The 20,109-nt window shown below is 48.4% G+C and overlaps 1 protein-coding gene across 1 annotated transcript; it reads right to left on the bottom strand.

The window, feature by feature from the left end:
- Positions 1–219: 219 nt before the first annotated feature.
- Positions 220–12,983, bottom strand: tmem160 (transmembrane protein 160). The gene is made up of 4 exons (XM_041179249.1): positions 12,702–12,983; positions 5,580–5,604; positions 4,381–4,473; positions 220–1,492 (listed from the first exon to the last, which is right to left on the bottom strand). Exons 1-4 carry the CDS (start codon positions 12,897–12,899, stop codon positions 1,239–1,241), a joined length of 570 nt encoding a protein of 189 aa, XP_041035183.1. The 5' UTR covers positions 12,900–12,983; the 3' UTR covers positions 220–1,238.
- Between the last annotated feature and the right edge of the window lie 7,126 nt (positions 12,984–20,109).

Raw genomic sequence — 20,109 nt, 5'->3', positions numbered from 1 at the left:
CAACCTTCTGAAACCTGCATTTTATTTCATTTGTTTGCTTTGAAATGCAGAAGAACGCAAGCCACTTGTTAAAATAAAAACAAAAATAGCTGGAAAAACTCAGCAGGTCTGACAGCGTCTGCGGAGAGGGAGACAGTTGACGTTGAGTCCGTATGACCATCAGTTCTGATGAAGGGTCATACGGACTCGAAATGTCAACTGTCTCCCTCTCCGCAGACGCTGTCAGACCTGCTGAGTTTTTCCAGCTATTTTTGCTTTGTTCTAGATTTCCAGCATCCGCAGTATTTTGCTTTTACCACTTGCTAAAATGTTCAGTGTTCAGCGGTTAAGTGTCTGGCCCCTGGAGCTTTGCTCCGAGGTTTCTCAATCCCAAAGAGGTGACGATAAATAGCCCCAAGATAGGAGGTTGCCTTTAGCACACCGAAGCTTTGAAAGAGAACGGCACAAGCAGAGGGCAAAAAGAGCAATGAGCGATAAAAGGTTCACGGACATCAATAGGGAGTAAGACTACAGAATAATACATTGCAGAAGACCTTTCGGAGCATTGCAAGCTGGGCTTTGCTTATTCCCGATATCCTTTCCTCAAGGAGCTCAACTAACTCTGGGTACAGTCTCGCTGCCTCCCTCCAGCGTCTGCCCTGACAACCACTCTCCACGCAGGAGTCTAGGCGACGAGCAGCTGTGGGCTGTTCGACCACGTGAGGGGGTAGCAGCCAAGCTCAAGCCTATCCTCATCCGTTAAACGTGCCGGTTACATTTGGGACACTGACATTGGGGAAGGGAAGGGCGGCCGGGGGAGGTGGGAGTGTCATTGAGTAATGATCAGGAAAAGGAATCCCGGCTGGATTTTGGTTATTGTTAGCCTTGGATTGCAGTGGCTCCTTTTCCCTGTGCAACCAAAGAGACAGGTTAACCTCCCAGATCGGTACATCTCAGTATCTTTCCAAGCTACTGCAGCAACAAAATAAAAAGGAACTCCTATCACGTGCTCTTCAAATTACTGTTTTGTTCTTTAACCCCATGATTAAGTAGAAGAAAGAATTTGCATTTATATAGCGCCTTTCATGATGTCTGATGTCCCAAAGTGCTGTACAGCCAATGGGGTACCTTTGATGTGTCGACAATTGCTGCAATGTAGGAACCTTAAATCCTGTGCAGCCATAAAACGTATATACAGATTTCTACACATGCAAGAGCCAGCTTTAACCACTCAAGCTTCACTTCTGTTTCCGCCCTTGTTACTTGTCCGATTTGCTCTTGTCCTCCTTCGATTTGCAGTCTTCGCACTCCTCGTCGTGGATGATCTCCACCTCGAGCCGCCCGATGTAAAGGGAGACGGCGCACAGCCAGAACAGGGCCACCGCCCCCACCACCAGGCCGCTCACCAAAGCCGTCGGCACAGACAGCATCATCATCCTCCTCAGCAGGAAGAGGTTAGCGACATACGAGCCGCTCCCATAGGAGATGCAGACTCCTCCGAGGATGAAGAATCCTGGGAAAAGATGGGGGCGGGAGGTCAGAGTTAGGAAATGGGCATTAAAATTCAAGGAGGGCAAAACTGGTGAGGGTAAGAAGAAAAGCGTACACATTTTCACAGTGCCTTTCATGACCCCAGGGCATCCCAAAGCAACCACTGACAATTTAAAAAAACACTGCCTTTAGGTTGAGAAGAGGGAAGTGTTTGCTTTATTTAATGCATTCGATGCACAGCCCCTCAGTGATAGCTTAGTGAATAATTGTATCATAAGGAATTTGCATTTATAAACCAATTTCCATAATGTCAAACAGCCCAGAACACTTTACACTGAGCTACATAATTTTAAAGTGCAGCCACTATAGTTACCCAGGAAATGAGGCAGATGAGGGCAATGCATTTGACATGGTTGACTTGATAAGATCCTGCATGGGAGACTGATAACCAAGGTAAGAGCCCGTGGGATCCAAGGCAATTTGGCAAATTGGATCCAAAAGTGGCTGAGTGCCAGGAAGCAGAGGGTGATGGTAGAAGGGTGTTTTTGTGACTGGATGCCTGTGTCCAGTGGGGTTCCAGAGGGATCAGTGTTAGGTCCTTTTTTGTTGTGGTATATATAAACAATTTAGACTTGAATGTAGGAGGGTTGATCAGTAAGTTTATGGATGACACGAAAATTGGTGGGGTGGTAAATAGTGAGGAGGACAGCCTTACATTACAGGAAGATATAGACGGGTTGGTCAGATGGGCTATTCAGTGGCAAATGGAATTTAATCCGGATAAGTGTGAGGTGATGCACTTGGATAGGACAAACAAGGCATGGGAAATACACGATGAATGGTAGGAGCCTGGCAAGAAGCAAGGATCAGAGGAACCTTGGTGTGCATGTCCACGGGTCCCTTAAGGTAGTGGCACAGGTAGATAAGGTGGTTAAGAAGGCATATGGGATACTTGCCTTTATTAGCCGAGGCACAGAATATAAGAGCAGGGAAGTTATGCTGGAACTGTATAAAACACTGATTAGGCCACAGCTAGAGTATTGCATGCAGTTCTGGAATGCACATAATAGGAAGGATGTGATTGCACTAGAGAGAGTGCAGAGGAGATTTACCAGGATGTTGCCTGGGCTGGAGAGTTTTAGTTATGAGGAGAGATTGGATAGACTGGGTTATTTTCCCTGGAGCAGAGGAGATTGAGGGGGAGGGGCATGATTGAGGTGTATAAAACTGAGGGGCATAGATAGGGTAGACAAGAAAGAACTTTCCCCCTTGGTGGAGGGATCAATAACCAGGGGGCATAGATTTAAGGTAAGGGGCAGGAGGTTTAGAGGGATATGAGGAAGAATTTTTTCACCCAGAGGGTGGTGGGAATCTGGAACTCACTGCCTGAAAAGGTGGTAGAGCCAGAAACCCCCATAATATTTAAGAAGTATTTGGATGTGCACTTGCGATGCCATGGCATACAAGGCTATGGGCCTAGTGCTGGAAAATGAGATTAGAATAATTGGACACTTGTTTGACCAGCGTAGACTCGATGGGCCGAAGGGCCTTTTTCTGTGCTGTGGACTTCCATGACTCCCACAACAGTAAAACTCTCTCTATACTGCCTCAAACACTCCCAGGACAGGTACAGCACGGGGTTAGATACAGAGTAAAGCTCCTTCTACACTGTCCCCATCAAACACTCCCAGGACAGGTACAGCATGGGGTTAGATACAGAGTAAAGCTCCGTCTACACTGTCCCCATCAAACACTCCCAGGACAGGTACAGCATGGGGTTAGATACAGAGTAAAGCTCCGTCTACACTGTCCCCATCAAACACTCCCAGGGCAGATACAGCACAGGATTAGATACAGAGTAAAGTTTCCTCTACACTGTCCCCATCAAACACTCCCAGGGCAGATACAGCACTGGGTTAGATACAGAGTAAAGCTCCCTCTACACTGTCCCCATCAAACACTCCCAGGGCAGGTACAACACGGGGTTAGACACAGAGTAAAGCTCCCTCTACACTGTCCCCATCAAACACTCCCAGGACAGGTACAGCACAGGGTTAGACAAGCTCATTCCTGAGGTGTGAAGATTACTCAGCCCATACACTTTGAGAGCTTGCAGCAGAACTAACTACCATGAAAGCTGCTGGAATATCGTCACTAATGTCCTTCCAGAAATAGGAGCCTGCTGTCCCCTACCCAGTCTGGGCATCACGTACCTCCAGTCCTACAGTACACAGGTGATTTTTAACAGCCTCTGAAGAAATCTAGCGCCATTAAAGACCAACCTACACAGCCAGGCCAACAGAGGCTGGGCAGTAACTGCAGTTTTGCCTGTGTCATCTATACCCTGAGAGCAAGTAACTAAAAGCTATCACTGATGTTGGTGCAGTCATATCAGCCTTCATTCAATAACATCGTTTGTGAGACTGTCAACATACCTTAGCATTCCAAGAAGCTGACCAACTCTGGCCTCTTGTGCATCCCCCAATTTTCATTGCTCCATCATTGATGATTGTGCCTTCAGCTGCCTGAGCCCTGAGCTCTGGGATTCTCTCCCTAAACCACCCTGCCTCTCTCTCCTCCTTCAAGATGCTCCTTACAACCCACCTCTTTGGCCAAGCTGCCCTGTGCTAATATCTCCTCGTGTGGCTCAGCGTCAAACTTTGGCAAGGCTCCTGTGAAGCGCCTTGTGACATTTCACTACACTAAAGGCACTATATGAATGAAATTTGTTGTTGCTTGGCCCATAGTCTGAGTCTCATGGTGCTGACAGGCTTGGAAGTAAAACCTTCATTGGCACATAAGCTCAAGGCAAAGCAACTGGCATGGGGCAGGGTAACACAGTTGTCATTTTGTGATGGACAAACTAAGGGATAGGCACACGGTGGAGCCGCATGGTGTGCTGTAACTCACCATAAGCTGCCTCTCTCCCTGTATCACTCTGCATATACGATATCACTCCCACTCCAGTCGCCAGCAGTCCGTTCCGAAACCAGGAGAGAAATCCTATGGGGAAAGGGAAGCAACGTAACATTCAACAGTTCAACTCCTATCCCTTTCTTTCCTTCTTCCCTCCGCCCATGGAAGGTGCCAACTCTCCCTGGGGTGGGATTTCCGCGTATGCCTACTGTTACTGGCCGTCCTTCGCGAGCAAGCCCAGCCGGCATGGGTGGGCTATTCACCTATGAGGGCATCACAGCCGAGTACAACCTGACCCTCTCCCGGCATCCTAACACAAAACTCTTGCCAGCTGGAGTTGGTGAGAGCATGATCCAGGGAAGCCAGCTACAGTGCCCAAATTCCTACCCAGTCTGAGATCAGCAGGGTTGGCACAGAATCTGTGCGACCCCCTACTCAGCTCCCATTGCTAAATCGTCACACAGGGCAGCAAGCCAGTACTTAAGAAACTGTGCCTTTTTATGTGATAGGGAGTTTGAGGAAGGTACTGCAAAACCATAGGGTGCCACCCCACACTCCCCACTCCCACCCCATCAGTCCCCCAACAATGAATCCAAGTCAAAGTCGAGTAAAGTAGACCAAACTACTGAGGCAGAAATCATAGGTGCACTGCAGGAATTCACCAAGGCTCCTTGGACAGCATCTTCCAAACCCATGACCACTACCACCTACAAGGACAAGGGCAGCAGATATATGAACCTGCAAGTTCCCCTCCAAGTCACTAACCACCCTGACTTGAAAATATATTGACCGTTCCTTCACTGTCGCTGGGTCAAAACCCTGGAACTCCCTCCCTAACAGCACTGTGGGTGTATCTACACCACAGGGGCTGCAGCGGTTCAAGAAGGCAGCTCACCCCAACCTTCTCAAGGGCAACTAGGGGTGGGCAATAAAAGCTGGCTCAGCTAGTAAAGCCCTACATCCCCTGAATGAATAAAGGTAAAAGAATGGTTACAGCACAGGAGGAGGCCATTCAGCCCATCATGCCTGTGCCAGCTCCTTGCATCTAGTCTCAATCCCCAGCCCTTACCCTATTGCCCAGCTAATCGCTTCCCTTCAGAGGAAGGTTTCATATTTTAGATCTGTCTGCCAGAAAAAAAATCACGTATATATTATTTAAAATAATTTCATAAGGTTAAGAAAAGACACCAGACCTGTTTCATGGGCCTTCCTGAGCATCTGCAATTAAAGACACAGACAATTAGTAAATCAGCATCACATTCGGCCTCGGTGCAGACTGGATTTGGAGAGAACGGGACTAACCCCAGCAACATCCCAGGGAACGGAGAACATAAAACCAGCTACTTAATCTAACAAAAACAGAATTACCTGGAAAAACTCAGCAGGTCTGGCAGCATCGGCGGAGAAGAGTTAACGTTTCGAGTCCTCATGACTCTTTTCTTCTCCGCCGATGCTGCCAGACCTGCTGAGTTTTTCCAGGTAATTCTGTTTTTGTTTTGGATTTCCAGCATCCGCAGTTTTTTTGTTTTTACTTAATCTAACATTTCCTCAGTTTGTGTTGCTGCAGCCCTGAATTACAGGTCCAGCTAATGCACTGGCGCTACTAACCCAGCCAATACTGGGTTGTTCTGCAGGAACACTGACTGCATTCCCACCCCCCCACCCCCACCCCCCACCCCACCATACCCCTCCCTTCCCCTCCCCACTTCTCTGGGCTGCACGATACAAGTTCTGGTCATCAAAGGGCTCAAACCAACAGGTCGACTTTTACCGACACGGCTGCACAAACTCAATCCACAAAAAGTGATTAGGGAGGCAAATGGAATGTTGGCCTTTATTGCAAGGAGGATGGGGTATAAAAGTATCAACGTCTTGCTACAACAGGGTGTGGGGAGACACCGAAAATCTGCATGTGTTTTTGTCTTAGATAAGGAGGGACATACTTGCATTGGAGGCGGTTCAGAGAACGTTCACCAGATTGATTCCTGGGATTGTCTTATGGGGGAAAGTTGAGCAGCTGGGGGCCTTTTGGGGTTTAGAAGAATGAGAGCTGATCCCACTGAAACAGGTTCTGAGGGGAGTTTGACAGGGTAGATGCTGAGAGGATATTCCCCCCAGAGGTGATTCGAGAACTAGGGGAAAGCGTTTCAAAATAAGGGGTCTCCCATTTAAGATGGAGATTAGGAGGAATTTCTTCTCCTAGAGGGTTGTTAGTCTGTGGAATTCTCTACCCTAGAGAGCAGTGGAGGCTGGGTCATTGAATACATTCAAGGCTGAGTTAGACAGATTTTGGATCCACAAGGGAGTCAGGGATTAACGAGAGGTGGGCAGGAAAGTGGAGTTAAGGCCACTATCAGGTCAGCCATGATGTTAATGAATGCTGGAGCAGGCTCGAGGGGCCGAATGGCCTACTCCTGCTTCCATTATGTCCTTAGGCCTCACTTAACCAGGAGCCAATGTCGGTCAGCGAGCACGGGGGTAACGGACAAACAGGGTTTGGTGTGAGTTTGGACAGGGGCAGCAGAGTTTTGGGTGACGTCAAGTTTACGGAGGGTAGAATGTGGAAGACTGATGTAATTAGTCAGGTCTAGAGGAAAAAAAGCAACGGGTAAGGTCTTCAGCAGATGATGAGTTAAAGTGGGGTAGTAATATAATAAATAGGAATATAATTTTATATTGTAAGACCAGAGCAGTGAACTGGCAACCTATATATGTACTGAACACACATAATACATTGATCCATATAATCTATATGAAAACCTTGAACATCCTGTAAACTTTCCCATCATAAGCTCCTATCTATGCACTGATAATGGTGACTTTCTATGTAAACCTGTCACACTGTAATTACAGTCTCCCACCAAGAGGGGGTGCTGCCAATCTACAAATCTTTCTCACCAAAAATAATTTTCTAAGCAACTTCAAGACACGTCTATCCACAGGAATTGATGTTTCAACTTTAAAACCACAGACCAAGTTACACACAGCACTTCCTTAAAAGCCCAGTAGGGTACAGTAGTCCAATGATTATAACTCTGATGGGGGAAGACAGTAATCCAGAGGGCAGGTTAATGCTCTGTGGGGGGTGGGTTCAAATCCCACCATAGCAGCTGGTGGAATTTAAATTCAAAACCCATCTGGTTCATTAATGCCCTTTAGGGAGGGAAATCTGCCATCCTTACCTGGTCTGGCCTACATGTGACTCCAGACACAGAGTAATGTGGTTGACTCTTAACTGCCCTCAGAAATGGCCTAGCAATTCACTCAGTTCAGGGGCAATTAGGGATGGGCAACCAATGCTGGCCTTGCCAGCAACACCCACATACTGTAAATTTTTAAAAAACCTTACACGAAGTGTTAGAAAATGTCACTCAGTTCCCATATCTTGGAAACTATCTATCCCAAAAGAGGTACACCACCGAATCCAATCCAATGTGTTAGCATTGTTTTCGAGAATCGTGATATCAGACCTGACACGAAACAATAGGAGTTGCTCCCTTCTTTTAACAACATAAGAAATAGGAAGAGGTGTAGACCATTTGGGCCCTCGAGCCTGCTCCACCATTCAATAAGATCATGGCAGATGAACTTGTGTTTCGATTCCACGTTCCCATCTAATCCCAATAACCTTTGATTCCGTTGCCCAACAAAAATCTATCTACCTCCGCCTTAAAAATACTCATTGACTCCACTTCCACCGCCTTCTGAGGCAGAGAAATCCAAAGTCGCATAACCCTCTGAGTGAAAAAAAATTCTCCTCATCTCTGTCCTAAAAGGGTGATCCTGATTTTAAAACCGTGCTCCCTAGTTCTGGACTTACCCACAAGGGGAAACATTCTTTCCACGTCCACCTTGTCAAGGCCATTCAAGGTCTTGTATACTTCAATCAAATCACCCCTCACTCTTCTAAACTCCAGTGGAAATAAGCCCAATCTGTCCAACCTTTCCTCATAAGACAACCCACTCATTCCAGGTATCAATCTAGTAAATCTCCTCTGAACAGCCTCCTACACATTTACATCCTTCCTTAAATAAGGAGACCAAAACTGCACACAGTATTCGAGATGTGGTCTCACCAATGCCCTTTATAACTGAAGCATAATTTCCTTACTTTTATGTTCAATTCCTCTTGTGATAAAGGATAGCATTCCATTAGCCTTCTCAACTACTTGATGCACCTGCATACTAACTTTTGGTGACTCATGTACTAGAACACCTAGATCCCTCTGCACCTCAGAATAATGCAGCCATTCTCCATTTAACTAATACTCTACTTCTTTGTTCTTCCTGCCAAAGTGAACAACTTCACATTTTCCCACATTAAACCCCATTTGCCATATCTTTGCCTACTCACCCAACCTATCCATATCCATCTGCAATCTCATGTCCTCTTCACAACATACATTCCTACCTATCTTTGTGTCACCTGCAAATTTAGCTACCATGCCTTCAATCTCCTCATCTAAGTCATTGATGTAAATCATAAAAAGTTGAGGCCCCAGTACAGACCCCTATAGGACTCCGCTCATCACATCCTGCCAATCAGAAAAAGACCCATTTATGCCTACTCTCTGCTTTCTGCAGGCCAGCCAATCTTTCATCCATGCTAATATGTTAACCCCAAGATCGTGCGCTTTTATTTTCTGTAATAATCTTTGAAGTGGCACCTTATCAAATGCCTTCTGGAATCCAAGTACAGTACTTCTACAGGTTCCCCTTTATCCACTGCATATGTTGCTCCTTCAAAAACTCCAATAAATTGGTTAATCATGATTTTCCTTTCACAAAACCATGCTGACTCTTCCCTATTGCCTTGACCCCTTCTAAGTGCTCAGCTATAATCTCCTTAATGATTGATTCTAATAGCTTCCCCCATGACAGACGGCAAGCTAACTGGCCTATAGTTTCCTGTTTTCTGCCTCTCTCCCTTCTTGAATAGAGGGGTTATATTTGCTACTTTCCAATCCAATGGAACCTTTCCAGAATCTAGCCAGTTTTGGAAAATTAACAACAACACATCGACTACCTCATTAGCCACTTCTGTTAAGAGCCTAGGATGTCGTCCACCTGGACCCGGAGGCTTACCAGCCTACAGCTCCATCAATTTGTTCTGTATAGAGACTTGAACTTAGACACCATATCAAGGCCCTAGAATGACCCATTAATGCTAATAAAGAAGGATCTTACTTATCGAGTGGGAGGACAAAAGAACAAGATGCAGGCATATCAAGTACAGAGGCCATGTTAGTCTCACATTAACTGAGATGGATGGGACCTGTCATCAGAGTGCCTGACTCAAGACATCCAAACACATGCTCTAACTCAGAGCTTGGCCAGGGATCCCATTCACATGGGGGCCAAAGGAAACGTTGCAAAGATGATCTCAAACTCTCCTAAAAGGTTCACCCTAATAACATCGACGCACGGGAAGCAGATGCCCAATCGTGACCAAAATGGTGATGCGTCATCAAAAATGGTGGCAAGGCCTTCCAATCAACAAGAGCGGCCACTGGGAGAGAACGGCAAGAGAGAAAGAAAGAAAGAGAGAGAGGGGCAGCTGCTTGAGCCAACAATCCCCACCACTGCTTCCCCGACTGACAACCAATGTCCTCACTGTGGGAGAGCCTACAAGGCTAATGTAGGGCTCGTAAGCTATCACAGCAAACACTGTCATCTCACGTAAACTCAGCCATCCCCATGGACGAATCATCCCTCGACATGAGGGATAGCCATTGATAATGATGGTTGTGTTACTGGAGTATTCCAGGGGCCTAGACTGATGATCAGTTCAAATCCCACCATGGTAGCTGGGGAAATTAAATAAATCCAGAATAAAAAGCTAGACTCGGTAATGGTGACCGTGAAACTACGGACTGTCATAAAGGCCCATCTAGTTCGCTAATGTCCTTTATGAAAGGGAATCTGCCGCCCTTACCCGGTCTGGCCTACACGTGACTCCAGTCCCACAGCAATGTGACTGACTCTTAACTGCCCTCTGAAATAACCAGAAGCTTCAGTTAAACATAATCAGGGAGGGGCAATAAATGCTAGACTTACCAGCAACATCCAGGTCTCATGAATGATTTTTCAAAAAGCACTGTGTGTTAACAGAGGAGCACTCCTGCCCTTGTAAACCAGCAGCATCCCACTTACTGAGGGGCAGCGAGCGGGACCCACTATTTTAATCCATTCTCTATATCAGTGGTTTGTGGGTTCCAGCCCCGCTCCTAATCCAGGCTGACACTCCCAGTGCGGTGCTCAGGAAGGGTGGCACCACCAGAGGTTTAAACCGAGAACCCGTCAGTTCTCTCAGGAGGACATAACCGACCCTACAGACTCTATTCCAAAGGAGAGTAGAGGAGTCTTCCTGAGAATCCTAGAAAAAATATTTATCCCTCAAACCACATCGCTGAAAAAGATGATTTGTGGGAGCTTGCTGTGCGCAAATTGGCTGTCTTGTTTTCCTATATTACAACGTCGCTTCAAAGGTACCTAACTGCTTGTAAAGCATTTTGAAAAGGTCTTGCATTTATATAGAGCCTTTCACAACCACAGAATGTCTCTAAGTGCTTCACAGCCAATGAATTACTTTTGAAGTGTGGTCACTGTTGTAATGTAGGAAATGCAGCAATCAGTTTGCTGATTATGGAGCTTGAACGTTTGAGGACTCTGGGTCTATACTCAGAGTTTAGAAGGATGAGGAGGGATCTGATTGAAACTTACAGAATACTGAAAGGCCTAGATAGAGTGGACGTGGGGAAGATGTTTCCATTAGGAGGAGAGACTAGGACCCGAGGGCAACAGCCTCAGAGTAAAGGGAAGACCTTTTAGAATAGAGATGAGGAGAAACTTCTTTAGCCAGAGAGTGGTGAATCTATGGAATTCATTGCCACAGAAGGCTGTGGAGGCCAGGTCACTGAGTGTATTTAAGACCGCGATAGATAGGTTCTTGATTGGTAAGGGGATCAAAGGTTACAGGGAGAAGGCGGGAGAATGGGGTTGAGAAATTTATCAGCCATGATTGAATGGCGGAGCAGACTCGATGGGCCAAGTGGCCTAATTTCTGCCCCTATGTCTTACGGTCTTATGTGACAACAACCAGATAATCTGTTTTCGTGATGTTGGGCTGGAGGACCACACACCAGGGAGGACTCAAATAAACATAGAAAATGCTGGAAATACACAGCAGGTCTGGCAGTATTTGTGGAGGAAGAAATAGAATGAACGTTTCAGGTTGTGACCTGTCAACAGAACCGGGGAAAACTCCCCTGCTGCTCCTCAAAATGGTGCTGTGGAATCTTTTAGATCCACCTGGGAAGCACAGGCCAGAGCCTCAGTTTAACGTCTCATCCAAAAGATGGCAATTTCAGCTATGTTCACGCATCCATCCGCCACGGTCGCGCGTCCATCCGCCACGGTCGCGCACACGCCCGTCACGGTAAGTTGACATCCGCCCACGGTCGCGCATACATCCGCCCACGCTAAGTTTACATCCTTCACGCACACGCCCGTCACGGTCACGCACACGCCCGTCACGGTCACGCACACGCCCGTCACGGTCACGCACACGCCCGTCACGGTCACGCACACGCCCGTCACGATAAGTTTACATCCGTCACGGTCACGCACACGCCCGTCACGCTAAGTTTACATCCGTCACGGTCACGCACACGCCCGTCACGGTCACGCACACGCCCGTCACGATAAGTTTACATCCGTCACGGTCACGCACACGCCCGTCACGCTAAGTTTACATCCTTCACGCACACGCCCGTCACGCTAAGTTTACATCCTTCACGCACACGCCCGTCACGCTAAGTTTACATCCGTCACGGTCACGCACACGCCCGTCACGGTCACGCACACGCCCGTCACGATAAGTTTACATCCGTCACGGTCACGCACACGCCCGTCACGGTCACGCACACGCCCGTCACGCTAAGTTTACATCCGTCACGGTCACGCACACGCCCGTCACGCTAAGTTTACATCCTTCACGCACACGCCCGTCACGATAAGTTTACATCCGTCACGGTTTAAACACAGCTTTGATGATAACAACCCACAATATCACCTACCTATATATATATATTTATTTTGTACATCTATATTATATTTATATAATGCGCAATGTATTTGCTGCATTTTAAATTTGTTTTATCTTTAAAAATTATTTAATTTTGTTTCATTATACAGTATACTTTAGATATAGTATCTTTTAGCTTTTATTTGTATTAATTTACCGGTCCCACTCTATGTTTGATCACATTTCCCTTATTTGCAGTTTTAGTTCATCGGCGCCCAGCTCTTCTCACCCAGGCATCCGCCCTGTCCAGTTCGGTCACCCCCGGATGCCCCGTACCCGAGCTCGCGGTTCCTGCTCTCGGCCCGGCCCGGTTCTGGCTCGGGGTCTGGCTCTGGCTGCGGCTCCTGCTGCACAAGTTGAACCTCCTGCGGGCGAAATGCGTGTAAAAGTACCGGCGCAAGGCCCCGAGCGCGCGGAACGACGCCATCAGAGCAGCTGCTAAAGCGAAAGGGGAGGCCCAAGCCGCATCGCCGGTCCCGCAAAATATACACACCACCCCCTGCGGCCCCCCCCCCCCCACCCCAGGCAGCCGCTGTCCGGCCCTCCGGCCGCTGGGGGGTGCTGCTGCACTCGGAGGACTCCTCCGCCGGCTGGAGGACCGCCGAGCAGCGGGGGGAAACGGGGTAAAGCGCCTCCCGGCGGTCGGAGGACCTTAACTGCGACTTCCAACGGCCGGAGCATCGAATGGCATGGGGGACAGCGCCACTCAGTTGTCGGAAGACCTGAACTGCGACCTCCAATGGCCGGAGGATCGATTGGCATCGGGGACAGCGCCACTCAGTTGTCAGAGGACCTGAAGTGCGACCTCCAATGGCCGGAAGATCGAATGGCATGGGGGACAGCGCCACTTAGTTGTCGGAAGACCTGAACTGCGACATCCAATGGCCGGAGGATCGAATGGCATGGGGGACAGCGCCACTCAGGGATAGGAGGACCTGAAGTGCGACCTCCAATGGCCGGAGGATCGAATGGCATCGGGGACAGCGCCACTCAGGGGTCGGAGGACCCAACTCCACAGTATGATGGGGAAAGTGCAGGGGCGTTTTATGCTAAAGGTGGGATGTAGCAGGGTATTATAACTGAGAGGCTTATACTGGGGATGGGGTGTAGCATAGAGAGTGTTATCACTGAGTGGTTTACAATGAGGGGTATGAGAGAGAGGTTTTTTTTAACTGAAACCTTAATAATGACAAGTATGTGCAAAGATGTTCACAGGTTACATACATCCTGTAGGTCAAACAAACCAGTAAAACCCCAAGTGTTGATCTGTTGTCCATGCTCGTCTCACTCAAGTCCTCAGCATCTCTGGGCTGGGGACAGGAGGGGAAAATAATCAGTCAGGTTCTGATCACCAATGTCTAGTAACGACCACTGTGCAGGTTTGGGTATAGGACAAGGGCAGGGCCAGGCTCAGTTGTGATGCCCACCCAACCCCCCATGACCAAATTGGCTAGCACTAGCACCCCCCTCGTCCACCTCCCCCCCCCCCCCCCCCAACCAAACCAACCCCACCACCCCACAGCGTCCAGGCTTGGCACAAGAAAATGTATTCACAGGGTGAGCCAGGCAGCATTCCTGGAACTGGACCCCAGTACGAATCATAGAATTATGCACAACAGGAGGAGGCCCTTTGACCCATCACATCTGACCCAGCTTTGAAAGTCCCTGCACATTTCTCCTTTTCAAGTAAACATCCAACTACCTTTCGAGAACATATTATTAAATTTGGGAACTAGGGTGAAGGTGGGTGGGGGGTGCGGGGGGAAGTCCATTTCTTTTTATTAAAGTGTTTGTGCTGTAGCTGCACGGAGTAGGGTGAGGCTGCATGGCCAGGAAAACCGAGTTAAAGCAGACAGGAATTCCTCTGATAACAAAATGGGAGGTCCCAGTGGCTCACAGTGGCCCGATAGCACCCCTGCTTCTGCCTCTTTCATCTTCCTGCACCGTGGGTCACGATTTATCTCAAAAGGAAGAACGTCATCAATCTACCCCCACCCATGGCAGAGAAAGAGAAATTAAAAACAGAAAATGCTGGATAAGTTCCGCAGGTCTGACAGCGTCTGAGGAGTGAGGAACAGGGTTTACGTTTCAAGTCCATGTGACTTCTTCCTAGAAGAAGCAGAGAAAGAGGACCAACTGTCTGCCTCGCTCGGCAGCTACAGAATCCTTTCCTAATGTTTAAGCATCTGTTTTATCAGCAGCTTCATCTTCCGTCTCATGTGGTCTGTCACATCAAGCCTGTGACATTCAGTAAGCATCATTGGCATTCCCTTCTCCCACTCCCTTTCGTCCTCTCCCCCTACCCCTGTTCCTTCCTCCTCATCTCCCTTCCCTCTCACCCTCTTTTCCTGCACTCCCACTCTCCCTTCTCTTTTTCTCTCCCCCTCACTCTGGCTGTCCCCTCCCTCTCATACCCCCTCCTCCTCTCTCGTTCTTCTCCCCTTCACCCCACTTCCTCTCGCTACTCCCATCCTTTCTCCTCTCTGTCTCCTTCCCCCTCCCCCTCCCTGTCCTTTGCTTTCCCCCTCTCCATAACCCCCTCCCTCTCCTTCCCCCCTCCATAAGCCCCTCCCTCTCCTTCCCCCCTCCATAACCCCCTCTCTCCTTCCCCCTCCCCCTCCCTACTCCCACTCCTTCCCCCTCCCACCTCACTTTCCCCCTCTGCAACCCCATCCCTCCCCTTCCCCCTCCTCCTCCCTCTCTCCCCCTTCTCCTCTATTTTCCCCTCTCTCTTTCCCACTCCCTCCCCCTTCCTCCTGTCCACTCTGATGCCAGGTCAATTGTTCATTTTGATGGATAGGTTGATAGATTTTGATCAAGGTGAAGGTGGATAAATGGAATCACCGTGATCCCATTGAATGACAGAGCAGGGCTCTCGGGCCTACTCCTGCTCCTGTTGCTTATGCTGCCTTAGATTATTAGCCGCCATTGATTCCCAGTTAAGGAACACCTCGATTTTAAAATTCTCATCCTTGTTTTCAAACCACTGCTCCCTACCGCTGTAAATCTCTCGCCCCCACAACCGAGATATTTGCGTTCCTTCACCTCTGGCCTTCTAAGCATCCCTGATTTTAATCGCTCCACCATTGGTGGCCGTGTCTTCAGCTGCCTGGGCCCTAGAATTCCCTCCCTGAACCTCTCCACCTGTCTCTCTCTCTCTTCCTTTAAGACGCTCCTTAAAACCTATGTCTTTGACCAAGCTTTTGGTCATCTGACCTAGTATCTTCTGCGGCTCAGTGTCACGTTTTGCTATATAATGTCCGCATGAAGCACCTTGTGATGTTTCATTGTGTTGAAGGCACTAAATAAGTACAAGTTGTTGTTCTTATGTTGCTATCTCATGTACACATTCCAGCAGAGGGCAGCAAACACCAACATCATCTTGGCAAAAACAGAATTACCTGGAAAAACTCAGCAAGTCTGGCAGCATCGGCGGAGAAGAAAAGCGTTGACGTTTCGAGTCCTCATGACCCTTCAACATGACCCAGGTTGAAGGGTCATGAGGACTCGAAACGTCAACGCTTTTCTTCTCCACCGATGCTGCCAGACCTGCTGAGTTTTTCCAGGTAATTCTGTTTTTGTTTTGGATTTCCAGCATCTGCAGTTTTTTGTTTTTATTTTTTTACATCATCTTGGCGTTTATTGCAAGGAGAATTGAGTGATAAAGTAGGGATGTTTTGCTACAGTTGTACAGGGCATTGGTGAGACCACATCTGGAATACTGTGTTCTGTGATCTCCTTCTTTAAAAAAGGACATGATAGCCTTAGAAGCTGTTCAGAGAGGGTTCACTCGACTCATACCTGGAATGAAGGGGAAAGGTTGGACAGGTTGGGCCTGCACTCATTGGGGTTTAGAAGAGAGAGAGAGATGATCTTACTGAAACATATAGGATCCTGAGGGGACTTGACAGGGTGGATGCTCTCCCTTTGTGGGAGAGATTAGAACTCGCGGACACGATTTAAAAATAAGAGGTCCCCCATTTAAGAGGGAACTGAGGAGAATTTTTCTCTCATGGAGGGTCATTCGTCTGTGGTATTCTCTGCCCCAGAGAACAGCGGAGGCTGGGTCATTCGATATTTTTAAGGCGGACTTAGGCAAATTCTTGCCTGACAAGAGAGTCAAAGGGTATAGATAGGAAAGTAGAGTTGAGGTCACAATCAGATCAGCCATGATCTTATCAAATGGCAGAGCAGGTTCAAGAGGCCGAATGGCCTACTCCTAGTTCTTGTGTATAATGTGCAGGGGCCCCACTGATTTTCACTATGCTGAGGTTCACTGAAATGTGGAATTAATGCTGTAAAATACATGAAATGTTATTGCTACAAAGCAGGGTTAATGGCAGACTGGGCAAGTCAGCAGATTCGCTTGGTTGAAAAGCAATTAACTTTTTTTGTGATCACTGGGCTGGATAGCAATTAACTGCAGGAAGAACGTGCTTTGTGATCACAAGAGTAAGGAATAAGGCATTATCTTAGCTGGGAAGAGATAGCTGGTTGCTGCTTCATTAAGAAATTCAACTCAACTGAGTTCTCAACTGGAGATAAGGTTCACACTTGCTCATAAATAATTTCTGGTGAGTAGAAACTTAAGTTTTAAAGCTTCGGGTATCATCGTGTATAAGGTAGATTTTTTTTATTCTTTCATGGGATGTGGGTGTCGCTGGCAAGGCCAGCATTTGTTGCCCATCCCTAATTGCCCTTGAACTGAGTGTCTTGCTCAGCCATTTCAGGGGGTCGTTTAAGAGTCAACCACATTGCTGTGGGTCTGGAGTTATGCATAGACCAGGACCAGGTAAGGATGGCAGATTTCCCTCCCTAAAGGGACATTAGTGAACCAGATGGGTTTCTACAACGATCGATGATAGTTTCATGTCCCCCGCCCCCCCCCCCCCCCCCGAGTTTTCATGCCAGATTTTTATTAACTGAATTTGAATTCCACCAGCTGCCGTGGGATTTGAACCCATGTCCCCGAGGATTAGCCTAGCCTGGGTCTCTGGATTGCGAGCCCAGTGACAACCGCCATGCCATCATCTCCTCCAGTGGGGAGGCAATGGTTACCCGCAGGGCCTTTGGCCTAGAATTTGGCCAAGCAACAATGTTTTTCAGGCACTACTTGGCCTAAGTCCCCAAAATGGTAGAGTGGACAGGGATGTGTAGAATCATAGAACGAGACAACGCAGAAGGAGGCTAGTTAGCCCATCATGCCTGTGCCAGCCCATTGAAAGGACTATCCAATTCACAGCCTGCATGAGTACCATTCAAATTAAAATTCACGCATCTTCCATTTTTGAACCACCACTGAGATTTCTAGCCGAGTGTTCCAGATTTCCACTATGCTTTGTGTGATGTCACCCTCGAACGGCCCAGCTTTAATTTTAAGGTGATGCCCTCTTGCTCCAAATGCCCCCGCCAGAAGAAATAGTTTCTCTCCGGCCTTTCTGTTAAAATCCCTTCATCATTTTCGGTACCTCGGCCAGATCAATAGGGTTGCCAACTCCGTCTGGACAAATTCCTGGAGGTTTCATCAGATGACTTCTGTCTGCCAACTGATCCAGCCCCTGGCTTCACCATTGGTTACTTGACACTTGTCATGACACTTCATCTTCCCAGCCAATTAGAAAGCAAAATCATTTATCTTATTGGATCATCACTGATTATCAGTCAAATCTTTCCTTTCCCCCAAATACAACATCTTTACAACTAATAAAAGTACAAAAAGAATTTTATGCACCCCCCCCCCCCGCCCCCAACACCACCGCGTTGTTCCAAGTAGCGTCTTAGAGATTAATGTTGAATTCCTGGAGACTCCAGGGCAATCCTTGAGGTGTTGGCAACCCTATCCCTCAATGTTATGTATCCTTGGCCGCTCCCCATTTTCATTCCTAGCACTAGGGATGCCTGGCTGACTTTGGCATCTCCTTTGGGGGGGGAAACAAAAACTTACATATATAGCGCCTTTAATAGAGTGACTCGTCCTTAGTTGCCAGACTGAAACGTGACACCGAATCACACGAGGAGATATTAGGACAGGTGACCACAAGCGTGATAGAAGCTTTCAGGAACATCTTAAAGGAAGAGAGAGGTGTGACGAGATTTAGAGTGGGGTGGGGGGGAGTCCAGAGCTTAGAGCCCAGGCAGTGGAAGTCAAGGCCATCAATAGTGGAGCGATGGAACATCGGGTGAGGGACCAGAATTGGAGGAGCGCGGAGAGCTCGGAGGGTTGGAAGAGGTTATGAAAGATAAGCGACAGTGGGGAGAGGAAGGGGGCAAACCAAGTTCCCCTCCTGCTGCCCTCATCCCAGCACCGGAGGGGTAAATCCCAATAGATGGAACAGGAGCCATATCACAAGAGTAAACAGTTCACTTTTAATCTGAGCTCACACTTTCTTCACTGATACAATGTGGAGCTGAGAAAGTGCTGGGCCATATGCGATTCACTTTACAAAATTAAACTGCAAGTCGACTTCTACAAACAGTTGCTTAAGCCGAAACCCCCCCCCAACCCCACCCCCATGCCAACCCCTAGAAAAGCACCGACAGGCAAAAAAAATTCTCTCCCCTCTCACCAAAGTTCAGTGGAGGTTGAACGGTGTTGGCTCAGACACCAGTTTTTGTCAAGGCAATGCCAATGTTGATTTAGCACTTCTGGAAAAGGGAAGGCCTTTTGTGATGGCTGCAGGGGGGCTGGGGGGGGGGGGGGGAGTGGTTATGTCTCCGACATGGTTAATGTCGTACCCTGCCCTCCGGTACTGTGACCCACCGGGCTCCTTCTGCCCACAGTCACAGGCTGCCTCTGGCGTGGCATTCCCTCGTGAGGGAGTCGAGAGCGAGGGGGCACAGTTTAAAGAAATAAGAAAATCGGCAGTCTCCCATTTAAGACGGAGACGAGAAGATTTGTTTTTTTTTTCTCTCTCTCAGCGGTCGTTAGTCTGGGGAATTCTCTACCCCAGGGAGCAGTGAAGGAGTCTGGGCCATTGAACATATCCAAGGCTGAGTTAGACAGACTTTTGATCGGCCAGGGAGTTCAGGGTTATGGGGGGGGTGCAGGCGGGAAAGTGGGGTCAAGGCCACAATTGGATCAGCCATGACGTTATCGAATGGCGAAACAGGCTCAAGGGGCCGAATGGCTATGTCTGCTCCTAATTCTCGTGTTGTGTCCCCGCCCGGCCCAGTTATGGCACCCCTCCCCTCACTGCATTTGACCTTCCTGCCCAGTTTTCAGATTAGGGGTGGGGGGCAGAGGGGGAAGGTGGGGGTTGGTGGGTTGAGATTTAACCCGTGTCAAGATGCGGGTATCCACTGCCAAGCACTCATTGGTAGAACATCACCCGGCCTCAGTTCCAAGAACCCCCACCGACCTCAGTGGACCCCCAGCGGGCACAGGAAGAGTTGCCAACATTGGCTGGATACATTCCTGGAGGTTTCACCTTATGACGTTGCCCCCCATCATCCCCACACCCGACTGGTCGCCCCACACGTCCATCGTCATGGCAACCATCCCCCCCACCGCCCCCCCCCCCCCCCCCCCCCCAACCAGATACATTCTTTGTTAAACCAGTAGATGATTCTTGTCCATCATTCTAACACCCTTTTCTGTCCAAACCTCACACCACTGTCAAAACGAAAGCAGATCTTCC

The sequence above is a fragment of the Carcharodon carcharias genome, chromosome 34 (genome assembly GCF_017639515.1).
Source record: "Carcharodon carcharias isolate sCarCar2 chromosome 34, sCarCar2.pri, whole genome shotgun sequence".
Classification (NCBI taxonomy): domain Eukaryota; kingdom Metazoa; phylum Chordata; class Chondrichthyes; order Lamniformes; family Lamnidae; genus Carcharodon; species Carcharodon carcharias.
The sequence above is the reverse complement of the archived record's forward strand: the minus strand, read 5'-3'. Positions and strand labels throughout refer to the sequence as shown.

Excerpts from the sequence above, each read along its gene's own strand:
- tmem160 (XM_041179249.1), bottom strand. The coding sequence starts at position 12,899 with ATGGCGTCGTTCCGCGCGCTCGGGGCCTTGCGCCGGTACTTTTACACG. Across the intron at positions 4,474-5,579 it reads CAGGAAGGCCCATGAAACAG|GATTTCTCTCCTGGTTTCGG; the intron begins GTCTGGTGTCTT and ends CTTTCCCCATAG. Across the intron at positions 1,493-4,380 it reads AGGGAGAGAGGCAGCTTATG|GATTCTTCATCCTCGGAGGA; the intron begins GTGAGTTACAGC and ends ATCTTTTCCCAG.